General features: G+C 39.7%; 1 protein-coding gene across 2 annotated transcripts in view; it reads left to right on the forward strand.

Annotated features, from left to right (window-relative positions):
• LOC116541842 (contactin-associated protein-like 3) overlaps positions 1-9933 on the forward strand; it is a 105957-nt gene extending 96024 nt beyond the window's left edge. For both annotated transcript variants that reach the window (XM_032266344.1, XM_032266343.1), the window contains exon 4: positions 9736-9933. In XM_032266344.1, coding sequence (XP_032122235.1) covers positions 9736-9909 — 174 coding nt within the window. In that variant the 3' untranslated portion in view covers positions 9910-9933. The remainder of the gene's footprint in view (positions 1-9735) is intronic.
• Positions 9934-13478: the final 3545 nt, after the last annotated feature.

Here is a 13478-nt window from a genome sequence, read left to right on the forward strand (position 1 = left end):
TAGATAAATAGGAATATTGCCAAACTGAACTCAAGTATTTGGGGCATTTGTGACTAGCCAATAAAAAATAGTCTCATCCTAGAGTTAGCCTATTTTACAAATTAAGCCACCCATCATTAAAAAACAAGTTTGCCGGTTATGGGGATTGGTTGGGAATTGCAGTCAGGGGATCCCTGCCTGTTCTGAAAAGGTGACGCCTCTCACTGAGATGTTAAATGCAACCTCAGCAGGACCTTTACTGTGGTCATGTTAGCAGTGACAAATCTGTACAGGTCTGCAGCACCCTCAGTTCTTGCTACCTCAGAAGAAGGAATTCAACCAAGGAGCTTAAGGCAGAGGGAGAGACTGAGTCAAGTTTTAGAGCAGGAGTGAATGTTTATTAAAAAGTTTTAAAGTACACTTGGGAGAGGGTCAAGTCAGCGGCCTGAGAGATTCAAGTGCATGGTTTGACCTTTGACTTGGGGTTTTATACATTGGCATTCCACGTGCACAGTGGCCTGTCAGCACTGGAGAGGGGCCATATGCATAGTGTGTTCATTGGAATTGTGTGTGTGTTCCTAGAAGAAGGTCATGTACCAGTTAAACTCCGCCATTTTGCCTCTCAGTGCGCAGGCTTGAGGCCACTCACCCAGCTCCTGAGATCATATCGGGAAGTTTCTGATCACCAGTTTGAGGTGTTTCTATCTGCTGGGAGACTGCCTTTCCCTGACACTGGCTACAACCAATTATGACTTTAGAGAGTGTAGCAACTGCCTGACCTTCACCTGCTGGTTGCCGGACATTCCTGGGGTTGTTTGGGGTGGCGGGAGTGGGGGGGTCCTGTCTTGCTCTGCTCATGTCTGACTAAATACTGTAACAGTCAGAAGAAGCTGAAAAGCCTTTCAAACCTTTTAAGGACCTATTGTCTCCCCATGTGCATTAGGAATTCCTAACTCTGGTAAACTATTCTTCTTTCTCCTGGAGAATAAAGAAGTTGCTAGGGGTGTGCTTCCTCAGAACCTAGGCCCTGATTGTAGATCTATTGGTTTCTTTCCTGTGTTGTTGGATTCTGTTGTTCTGGGGATGCCAAGCTTTCTACAAGGCACAGTAGCTCTTCTGATTGTGTAACTGCCCAATGGGTTCTTCCTGCTCACTGCAGTAAAGAAAGAGTTTTAATTGACTCAAGGTTGGCTACACCACAGTAGAGATGAAGCTGCTATTCATATCAGTCTCATTGGAGGCTCCTAGGTTAGGGGTTTGTCAAAAGTCGTTTGTGGGAAGGGCTCGGGGTGCCTAGGCCATGCGTACTTGCTGCTGATTGGTCGGGGGTGGGAAATGATTCTCCCGCATGCTGAGTTACTTCTAGGTGGGGCCGCAGGAGTGGGTGGCGGGTCCAAGTGGAGCCATAGGTAGTCAGACATGCAAAAAGCCTGAAAAGATATCTCAAAAGGCTAATCTTAGATTCTGCAATAGTGATGTTATCTGCTGGAATTAATGAGGAAGTTGCCTATCTTGTGACCTCTGGACAAATGGCTAACAATCATTTATATCTACATTTTAGCAGAATTTAGGCTCCTCTGTTCTCCTAGCCTGGTGGTCTCTCATTAGCTTTAGTTTTGAGGAAGAGCTATTATCGTTTAAACTATAAACTAAATGTCTCCCACAGCTGGCTTGCCTAAACCCAGGAATGATTAAAGGTAGCTTGAAGGTCAAGGGCAATAGGGGGGTTGACTAGATCAGTTCTCTCCACTGCCATAATTTTTTCACAGTTAGAATTTGCGCAAAGGCAGTTTCAAAGCTCAGTTTTGACCCTAGAACATCGAACTTCCATGTACCTAATGTCGTTGCTGCTGTTTTACAAATTCATAGACAAAATTTCTAGTGCACTGCCAGATAAGCTACGAGCAAGTCTTATTATCTAATACTAATGTTATTCTAGGCAGGTGGCACCTTTTGAGTCTAGCGGCTCTAAGCCTGATTCATTCAGTATTCTTATTCCCAGTGCTGGCAATATTATTCATTGATGGATCTTGTGTGAGACACACACAGGCATATAAAATTGCATCTTACACAGTAGATATTTTATAGGTAGAGATGGCTTTTTCTCAGACTATATTATAAATTACTACAAATGTAAAAATATGGTGAAATAATTTTGTTTACTTTTCAAATGATCTTTGTTGCTGAAAACTAAAATTAAAAATAGTAAATAAATATCCTAAATGTTTTTGAAACCATTATCATAGCGATTCTCAGACTATCAAGACTATGAACTATTTTCCATAATAGCACACTAATCATAATTACTTTTATGTGCATATCCAATATCTAATATTCAGGGAGAAGGTCACATGGATCATCCAGTTTCATGCTCACAGATTCTGTGAAAAAAAATACATATTTGGTCATAGTTAAAATGGACAAAATAAGTGAAATCTATCTGATGGTCAGATAGTATATATGTCAAACAAACAAATGATTACTACTTTCAGTTAGAATAACAAAATCACTTAGATCATTGATTTAATAATAGTGATTCCCTAGCTAATTTTTTAGCTGTGCAGGTTGATTATCAGGGATGAAAAAGTGTGAAAACATTCCAATTAAGTAAATTGCTCTGCAGTTGGTGGGAAGGTACTGAGTAATTACTTGTGGTAAGTCCAGAGATGAAGATGGGTGGGCATCTCTGAGTCATCCAGGCAAAGGGGTTCTCACAGCAGAACAAGGAGCCTGGGTTTAGAGAGATTGGATAGACTATAGCATTAGGAAGACTAAACCTAACTATCAAGTCAATGCTCCAGTGTTTGCCTGGGACCAAATATGTATTAAACACTGGTGAATACTGGGAGGGCTACGAAAAGGGTGCAAATCTTGGGAATTCTGGCATAAAATTCAACACAGCAGATGTTTATTCTCCTTGAAGAATTCCTGATTTTGCAACAATGCCTACCATGTCCCAGAACTAGGCTGGTTGTTGAAAGTCTCTGAGAAACCAAAGATGGCACCAGCATAAAACCCTGAACTTTTATAAAGCATAAAGGTTTGTAATTATAATAAGCAAATCTGAGAGCAAGAAGACTTGTTGATCAATCTCACACAGTAAATTTGTCCCAGATGCAAGTCAAATGACAAGTCAGACGAATTACCTGCTTCCAAAGAAGGTATTTTAACATTTGAATAATGTGATCATTTAAAATCAACAGTAATATCTCAGTAAGAGCTCCTGTTAAGCTGTGTGATATATTTAGTCATATGCGCTATATACAGAGAGCTAAGTGGATAGTTCTGCTCTCCTCATTATCTGAATTATTTTAAAAATTACATTTAAGTTAATCTTGATTCATATTTTGGATTGCTTTATGTTCCTGAATCATTATTTTCTCAAAGTTACCACTAGTAAGCAAACACAAGGAAACATTTATTTGTCTTTTTCTAACATGCACTACACTTTGTTTTTCTCTTTTTGACTTACAATTCAAACAGGGTAAATTAATTAATTAAATATATACTTATGTATATATACTCTTGCTATCATTGTTTATTCATTTCTTTTGTAACAATTATTTATGTCTTGACTCGAATATAAACTCACTATTTCAGGCCATGCTTTTTCAGTGCTAGAGTACAATTTTTTTTTTTTTTTGAGATGGAGTCTTGCTCTGTTGCCCAGGCTCTCCACTTACTGCAACCTCCACCTCCCAGGTGCAAGTGATTCTCCTGCCTCAGCCTCGTTAGTAGCTGGGACTATGGGGGCACACCACTACACCTGGCTACTGTTCTGTTTTGTTTTGTTTTGTTTTAGTAGAGATGGGGTTTCACTATACTGGTCAGGCTGGTCTCAAACTCCTGACCTCAGGTGATCCACCTACCTCATTTTCCCAAAGTGCTGGGATTACAGGCATGAGCCACTGCGCCCAGCCCCATCGTACTTTGTAGCGTGCTTTCAGATAAACTGAAGCCGCAGGTGACTTACCCTGGCTCTCACAGCTAATTAATGAAAAAGCTGGAGTCATCACCCACATTTCATAATTCCTACTTCAATTCATTTAATAATGCTAGCATAAGGCAAAGTCACACTTTTCTCGTTTTCTTTGTATTAATAAACAGTGTATTTTAATGGTTAGTAAAATATTAATAAAAATAATGAATTCAAGAGCACTTTAATTAAGTACTACTGTTCACATACGCAATTATAGATACTAATTTAAATAAGAAGTAGCTTTACATGCTACACCATTATCTATAATCTTCTGAAAATAGAAGAGACAAAAGCAGTATCATGCTTGCCTAACTAAGGTCAGCTGCTTGTGAGGGGATACAGAACTAAGAGATTAAGTTGAGTCAGGCTGAGAATCAAAGGAGAAGGTCCGTAGATTCATCCTTCCTTTCAAAGAGTGGTGTTGTGAGAATGAGTAAGAGGAAATGTCACTTAATATTAATACGTAATAATAAGCAGCGGTTCCTACTAATTGATTATTTACCATATGCTAGTACTATGCTAAGAGCTTTAGAGATACGTGAGAGTCTTGTGAGTCCTGGTCATCACTCTCCCCAGTGTTCAGAGAAGTCTCTGCATGGTTGAGTATCTTGCCTGCAGTCACAGAATCAGTATAGGTTGGGACTTGGTCTCAGGCCCAGGTCTCTGCAGCTTTGCAGACTGTGTTCATCATATGATGTACCACTTACAGGAAACTCCAGAACTGAGCAGAAGTCTTTGACAGTCGCAGGAGCCAGAATTCTGCTGGAGTCCTGTCTGTGTCCATGGGAGGGCTCTGTGGCAGACCCAGGCCCCACTCTGCAGCAGTCTCTTCTTCATCCAAGAGCATCCTGAGAACAGAGGGGGTCCAGGGGGCAGCAGTGAAGGGTTAACAGCTCTTCAGCAGGCACCTGGGTCCACATGCTGGAGGCACTTTTTTTGTTTTTTAGACGTCAAATGCCAAGGTTTCCGTTAGTCACCTTCCTCAACAAGGAATCATTAAGGAATGATCGGTCTGGTCTGCATAAGGCCCTGCTCTTGCCTTGGTGTTCATTCATTAATTAATCATTTTTTATACATGATTCGTATTTCCCCAGTCTAATACATTTTATTTGTACATATCTTTGAAAAATTATAATTATTTTGTTCACACATATTTACACTTACGTATAATATTGTTTTATATTTTTCATTTTGCTTTTTACTGATTAACTTTTTGCATAAATATAATTGTACTAGTCATACTAAAGTGACAAAGATGATATGCTAATTTTTAATAATCTATGGAAACATTTTAATTGCTTCATAAAATATCATCAGGGCATATGCCATGGTAATTATATTATTAAAACTCTATTCTTAGAAATACAGTTTCTTCAAATAACACTTATAAACAACAATCTTGTTAACAGGCATTATGGAAAGCAGCTTAACAATATCTTTCATTTGTATAATTCCTTAGAATTTCCAAGTCACTTACAGAAACATCTTCCAACAAGCTATAATTGGGCAAAGCAGTTATTATTATTTCCATATTAGTCATAAAGAAGCTGAGATTACAGAGACTAAAACTTGTGCCCAATATCAGCATAGTCTAGCAATTAAGGAAACTGAATTAGAGCTCAAGGACTCACAGACACTTTCTTACCCCACCCACAGACAGCTTAAAATAATAACAGGACATTAAAATAAGAATCTCTTGTAGTACATTTGAATGTTTGGGAAACTAATAATAAACTGAAGCTGCCGAAAAACCTATTTCTTTTAGACAAGCTTTTCTCACATCTTTGTGAGCACTAACTGAATTGATGCGTGAAATTGCATAGGACAGTGGTGGCCCTATGCACAGTAGAGACTTACTGCTTATTTTAAAATTCAGAGACTCATTTCAGTATCTCACAATTTAAAATGAAGATTTGATGATAAAAATACACTAAAACAAATGACAAAATGACAAATTTGGAAAAATAACAAATTTCTAACAGTCTTCTTAAAAATAATTGTTGATGAGTCTTACATTGACAGATTTTTTTCTGCTATGGCTGTCACTTTGGGTACTCAACTGTAAGCATCCATGAGGTTAACATTTTGCAAACCAGGATATCACATGAGCACCATCACCAACTGTGACAGTTAGATTTCACTAATGTGACCTCCAAAAATCAAAGTAGAGTGTTGGAAATTTTTCATTCATGTCATTGATTCCTAAATTATTTGTGAAACATATTTCCAGCATGTAAGTGGACTCCAAGCCACAGATTTCACTCACTTTCATGTATACCTAAGGAACATATTATGGAAACTGATCATTTTATCTGAAAATATTCATTTTTGATTAATTAATATAATACTTAGCTAGAATGCCCTCAAAGACAGAGAATCCACATCAAATTTAAGTGACTGTCTTTCAATAAGAGGGAGCTTTTATACACGAACACAACACACACACACACAAATTGCTGATGAATGCTGTAAAAAATAAATGATTATAATCTTACAAATACATTATCTACATTAACTAGTTTAATTCTTACCAGGATTGCCAGATAGATATAATTTTTCTACTTGACAAAGAACGATGATGATCTCTCCCAAGGTCACGTGACTGATAAGACAGAAAAGAATTTGAAGGACAGTGGCTTCCAAAAGCCATTCTCTACACCCTCATTCTTCACAGAGCTGTAAATTTTACTATTTATGTCTAAAATGAAGACGTAAGCCTCTGCAGAATTGTTGAAGGCTGTGTATTTCTATAAAAGCTGGCTTATCCTTCTGGAAGCTTCGTTTTTCCACCTTAATAAAACAAAGCAGGAATAGGTCTTTGTGTTCGCCATCCTTTTTATCCATAGTGGTCATGTGCTCACCTATGAATTCATGTCTGCTCTGAAAACTCTCAAAGCAAACTTTGAATATAATGAATAAGAGACTGTACTGCATATTTTTAAGACACACATTATTTTACTGTTATAGATAAGGTTATTTCAATAATAAGCCATGAATGTTATGACAGTGAAATGCTAGTATAAATATTTCCTGCCCCAAATATATTCTCTTTCATTTCTATATATTTAAAGAACAATGGTTCATTTAGTTGGTATCCCATGAAACTGGTTATAATTCTACATAAGACATTAATAATGTGATTTCTCAAATTTCAAATGAATTAACTTTTAAACAAATATATTTTAGTCATATGTAATACATGTTTGATTTTTTATTCATATCTCTGAAGTTGCAAAGAGTATGTTTCTTATCTGCCTTATTTACAAACTATTAATGTTTAAAGTATCTTAAATGTTAATCTATTTCAATTAAGCAAAAGTTGACATTTAAAAATTTTTCGCTACATGATGCTATTATCACATCACTCACAAGTATATTTTCCAGAGTTTATACTTTGAAACAAATTGAGAAAGAAATAACATTTGACATTTAAAGGTGAAAAAAAAAATCTATTAAAAAAAATCTATTTCGGTTGGGTTCCTTCGAAAGACTTTTATTGTATTGTTTTTACTGTGCTTCAAAAAGTTTAGTTAGCTACAGAAAAAATTGATTTTAATTATTCAACTGAATTTTAACATTGTAGTCAAAATGCTCATAGGATCTGATGTTCCTGTATCAGCTGGCCGTATGTCTTAGATATTAAACCCAAGTCAGAACCAAAATAAAAGGATTCAGAGTCTGATGGATCAACCATCTCTGCCAACCATGCCAACAGTGACCAACCTGGGTCACAATCACAGCAGACACCTCTACGAAGGTGGTGGGCTGATTGATTTCCCAATTAGTTATCTCAATTAGTACTCCAACCCTTCCAGATCAGTTTTACAGATGAAGAAACTGCAGCTTGCAGCAGAGAGTAACAGGCTTTGAAGTGGTGGAAATGGGATGTGGCTTATTTTATATAGGTCGCCCTGGGGTGTCCAGACAGAAGGTTGTGAGTACAGAGGGTATGCAAATATTTTATCTGAAGTTTGTGTAGCAATTGTTGACTCAAAAAATGATGTCGATGTATGTGACCCTTTAGTTGGAACAAGAGTGAAATGATTATCTCTGTCTGGGTGTGGCGGCTGAACGTCTATAATCCCAGAATTTTGGGAGGCCCAGCAGGCAGATCACTTGAGGCTGGGAGTTTGAAACCAGCCTGGCCAACATGGCAAAACCCTGGCTCTACTAAAAATACAAAATTAGGCCAGGCATGGTGGCTCACACCAACACTTTGGGAGGCTGAGGCAGGCAGATCACAAGGTCAAGGGATCGAGACCATCCTGGCCAACATGGTGAAACCTGTCTCTACTAAAAATACAAAAATTAGCTGGGTGTGGTGGCACACACCTGTAGTCAGTCTCAGCTACTCGGGAGGCCGAGGCAGGAGAATCGCTTGAACCTGGGAGGCGAAGGTTGCAGTGAGCTGAGATTGCGTCACTGCACTCCAGCCTGGCAACAGGGCAAGACTCGGTCTCAAAAAAAAAAAAAAAATTAGCCAGATGTGGTGGTGTATGCCTATAATGCCAGCTACTGGGGAGGCTGAGGCATGAGGATTGCCTGAATCTAGGAGGCAGAGGTTGCAGTGAGCTGAGGTCACTGCACTCCAGCCTGGAAGAAATGATCATCTCGGAATTGGCATGAATTATTAGTAGATGAACTATTACAGTCTGACATTGAAACTAGCATTTAAAATTGACCACATTCGCTAAGCCATTTCTTATATTTTTATTTCCATTTATTTATATCCAGGGAGACCCATTGGTGGTCTGATACGAGGCGGGCTGATCTTTATTCTCTTTGTTTTGTTGTTAAGCCTGGTACATTCTTTAGTAAAGCAAAATAATTAGGCAGGAACCATTGTTGATTCTTGGTTGAACTAACTGTTGGCCCGTGCCATACGTAGATATTAACTCTGTGCCCCAGTCATGTTAGGTGATAGCATTTCTAGTGCAAAAAAGCATTAACCCTTTCCTTGTTCTCACACATGCCATTTTCTTAAAAATCTGAAAACAATAAAAAGTTATCTAAAACAACTTTGTTTGCTTGCACTCTGATCCTTCCCAGTGTTCAGATAGCAGGATGGAGTCAAGAGTGACGGCACGCCCCTTTGCCCTGGAGCAGATAGTGGTGGTGTGCTCCTCTTGGCACTCCCAGAGGCAGGCCACAGGTGCATGGAGCTGTGTTGGCCGTGAAGTGGATTCAGCCTGATAACATGGAATGAATGCTGCCATTGAAATAAGACCCAGATGTAATCCTGCCCACACCCTATGATAGTTGTCCTACCTCCAGAGTCCTTTCTTCTTCCTGGACTGTAGTTTCTCATGTATAAATTAAGGGTGTGAGGCTGGAATCATGTCTAGGCCCTTTCCAACTCTCTAATTGCAGATTCCAGGATTCTCACTGCAGGTGCTTTGCATGTTCCCATGGTGCTTGATTACCCTGCCGTATGATGTGGCTTCTTGTGAGCATCTTTACCATTTGATTAGGGAGGGATTTGTGGGATAGCAATTTAGAAAAGTGAACTTCATGGAGATTCCCATGTTTAGAGTCATTTTAATGGTGTGGATGAAATTTAAACTACCTTGTAAATACAGAAAATGTAGACAGTGTTGACTAAGCCAGGGGTTGGAGAGACTGTCACATCCTTGTTAAACATCAGCAGTGTTTCCCTTAAAACAGCAGCTTTTGCATATTAGCAGAGCGAACATACATTGCTCATCGGCATGAGAGGTGGTGACATGAAGATGGTACGTTCTGCAGATACATTGGTCTCTTTCTCTGTTTTCTCCTAGGGTTTTCCAGGAAACACAAATGCAGACAGTGTGGTGCACTACAGACTCCAGCCTCCCTTTGAAGCCAGGTTCCTGCGCTTTCTCCCTTTAGCCTGGAACCCCAGGGGCAGGATTGGGATGCGGATCGAAGTGTATGGATGTGCATATAGTAAGTGGCCTTTACTCCCTGTGTGAAATTCAAGGTCAGCATGAGATTCTGTAAAAGCCAAACCGTAAAAGCCAATGTCAGCATGAAATGTTGAAGTTGACATTTTGTGCCTTTTTAAATAGCTGGGCAAGTAGAACTGATTTTTATGGAAAGCCTTTAGTGTCTCCCCATGACACTGTGGACTTTAGTTACTGTCTTTTATAGTTGAATTTAGAGGAGGACCTGCACTGAAACCTATCTGTCTTTAGATTCCCAGAGTTTAGCAAAGTGTTTGCAACATGGTAGGCATCTCATAAAACTAGTACAATTCAAACTAACAACAGATGATGCTATTTTTCTGAAGCTGAGATGGCATTCTGTATGGGAAAACAGGAGTGGTACTGGGGACAGTGTGGTGATTTCTCACAGTCTCTTAGTTCTCTGTGTTTTTCTCCACTAACATCCTCATGAAACCTTTTGCACACCATGCTGTTGCTCCACTTGATCTTCACTTGGTGGGAGCCTGTGTCTACTCAGCCTCTTTTCTCATCTGTTCCTTCTTATAAAAGTGGAAAGGATTTGGCTTACATGAATATAACACAAACAAAAAGCAGGCAGTGAAATTATTTGGTGATACTCAGTTATACAGTTGTCACTTGATGATCTAGAACGTACTTGTAGTCCTTCTTTACATTATCACAAAAATGTTTTAAATTATTGCCAAAATGGAATAAAGTTTAAAAATGCTCTTGTACAAAACTGGAGAACAAGTCAAAGAGTAGCCCGGATGGTAATGTCTTAAGTGGCTTCAATTTGGGTTGGACTGGAGGTTCATATCATACCATTTACACACAGTCACTTCCATTCTCTGCCTGGTCACAGCTTTAACCCTGCAAAATATGAATTTCCGAAAGAGCAATAACATCTGTCATTTGTGCAGCATTTAATGTCTCAGATACCGTTATTTTCATTTCATTACTTAACCCCTGTACAACCCAGTTAATTTCCTAACTCTGCCTCTGTTTTTTGGTGTTTACATTTCTACATGGCTAAATATAATGGTGTTGCTTTACCAACAGTCTTTTTTTTTCTTCCTCTTATTGTTCATTTCCTTCCATCCCTGTGTTTTCAGGGATCTGTAACTGTGCTCTCTGTTTCAATGGCTAAGATATCTGATGTTTAGAATTTCCCTTTGATGCTATGAAATTAGTTTTTCCTCTCATTACTCTGAAATAGCTTCCAGTTTACTGCCTTCAAAGTGGAACATGCTCTTTGATGGCAATTTGCCATTAGCTTCATGTTCCTTCATGAAGAGATATTACTCCAGTTCCTTGGGCTGGAGGTTGGTACCAGGAAGATCAAAGCCCCGTGCCTGATTCCAGGAAGGGCCAGTGGGCGGTGCAGCTGTCATGGAATCTGCTGGCACTGTTAACTTCTGTAAATATATGCTGTTGGCCATAAGGGACTACTAGTAAAAGAACCCAAACATGCAGACAGATAACATACAACCACTACTAACTAACGAAAAGTAATTCTTTAGAATAAGTGGACATCTACATTGTCTTTTTTTTTTCTTAGAAGAATAACTGTTCAAGTATGGTAATTTTATTTTCATTGTTGACAGTAATATAATCTTTTATAGCTTATGTTAAATATAATCTTTTATAGCTTATGTTAATAATGACAGTTTTAGTATTTTCATTTGTATTTCCACCACCCTATTTGTTTTCTAGAACATTGCTTATAATGGCTTATGATATGCCTACCATGTAGCATCTCTTTCCATTTATTTATTTATCAATTTATTCCTTTTTATTTTAAGAGACAAGTTCTCGCTGTATTATCCAGGCTGGAATTCAGTGGCTACAGACACAATCCCACTGCTGATCAGCATGGGAGTCTTGACCTGACTCATTTGGCAGCTGGACTAGTTCACTCTTCCTTAAGCAAACTAGTGGTCCTCTGCTGAGAGAGATCACCATTTGATGCCATAATTTGTTCAGACACCTGATAGGTCTCACCCCTGGACTCCATTGATTCTCCCACCTCAGCCTCCTGAGGAACTGCCCAGCCCCGGTGTTATTCACTTTTCTACACTTCATTTACAATGATAGATTCATTATTCCTTTAAACTGTGTGTGTTTTCACAGATTCCTGGCTTAGTCTGTGCATTTTTCTCTATTTCCACTTCCAGCCTGGGGATAGGCTGTGGTGCTTCCAGAGTTGCTGCTCCTAGAACAAAGCCATGGGCACAGATGGCCTCGGGCCCTTCTTGACACCTCTGGACTCTCCTGATTTTCCAATCGCACCTTTGCATGCTTCTCTCTTGCCACTCCTTAAAGGCTAACATTATCCTTAGATTGGTTCTAGGTATTTTATCCTGCTCCCAAGCTCGCTCTGAGCCTTCATCTACTTCCATGAGTTTTTAGTAGCATTTACACACTGGCTGATAACTTCCAAATATGTATCCACAACCCAGCTCTGAGGCGCCCCAACCTCTGGCACCCACCTCTCTTCACTGGCCCAGTAAGCACCTAAAACTCAATTTTCTATTTGACCCAGCAATCCCATTACTGGGTATATATCCAAAGGATTACAAATCGTTCTACTATAAGGACACATGCACATTCAGTTTTCTATTTTTATTCAACTATAAGCAAACAGCAGAATTAACACGACGTTCAGCAACTCCAGACCAGCTCCCATGAAGACTGATCAATTTAACAGACACAGATATAGGGATTCCTGCTAGGCTGTCAGCCAGCACTGCTGCCGGTCGAGATGGCCATGCTCCAACAACAGCAAAGCCACTCGCCCTACTGCTTTTACCAGGACTGCTCTTTAAAGGGACCAGAGCGAGATGCTGATGCCTATTGAGGCATCTGAGATGCAGCGTGTTTGAGGTAAGCTTCAATGCCAGCTTCTGGCTGTCTAGGTGAGCGACATCACCATAAAAACCCACTGTGTCCCATCCTGGGCTCAGGATCACAAAGGCAGAGGCAGCCAACCTTTTTTTTTTTTTTTTTTAACCTCCCTTAAAGTTTCTTTGATGCTTTGCCCTATCACTGCAAACCTGGTCTTTTTCCCCCCAATTCTTTTCTTCTTTACATTCTGGGTTGCTATTTTCATATTAACAATTTGATGACCCCATCACAGTACCAAAATATCCCCCAAAATGGAATTTAAATTTGACCAAAACATAAATCAGAGTGAGTGAGTGACCAAAATTATAAAGGCCAGGCAGCAGGAAAAGTCACCCTAAACTGCCATCTGACTGCTCAGGTCTTGCCTGTGCAAAGCGGGGAAGGGAGAGGAGAAATCAATTATACATGCAATGCTGAACTGGGGAACATGGCTTGGGGCCTCCAGGACAGACTGTTCTGGTCCCCAAGCTAACCCTCTACTTCCCAGACAGCTGCTCCTACAGTTTGGGCACGTAGCCATCCCACTCAGCCTGGTAACACTTGCCGGCCACAGGGGCCCCTAGCTCGTATTTTTTACGGAAGGACGTCACCTTGAATTTGCCACGGTGGTCTCCAGATCAGTTGCTGAGAATGGGCTCATCACACTTCAGCGGCCTGTCCTGCTCGTAAACCAGCCAGACATAGCGGTGGAG

Source organism: Sapajus apella, unplaced genomic scaffold, assembly GCF_009761245.1.
Source record: "Sapajus apella isolate SASKATOON/1434 unplaced genomic scaffold, GSC_monkey_1.0 scaffold157, whole genome shotgun sequence".
NCBI classification, from domain to species: domain Eukaryota; kingdom Metazoa; phylum Chordata; class Mammalia; order Primates; family Cebidae; genus Sapajus; species Sapajus apella.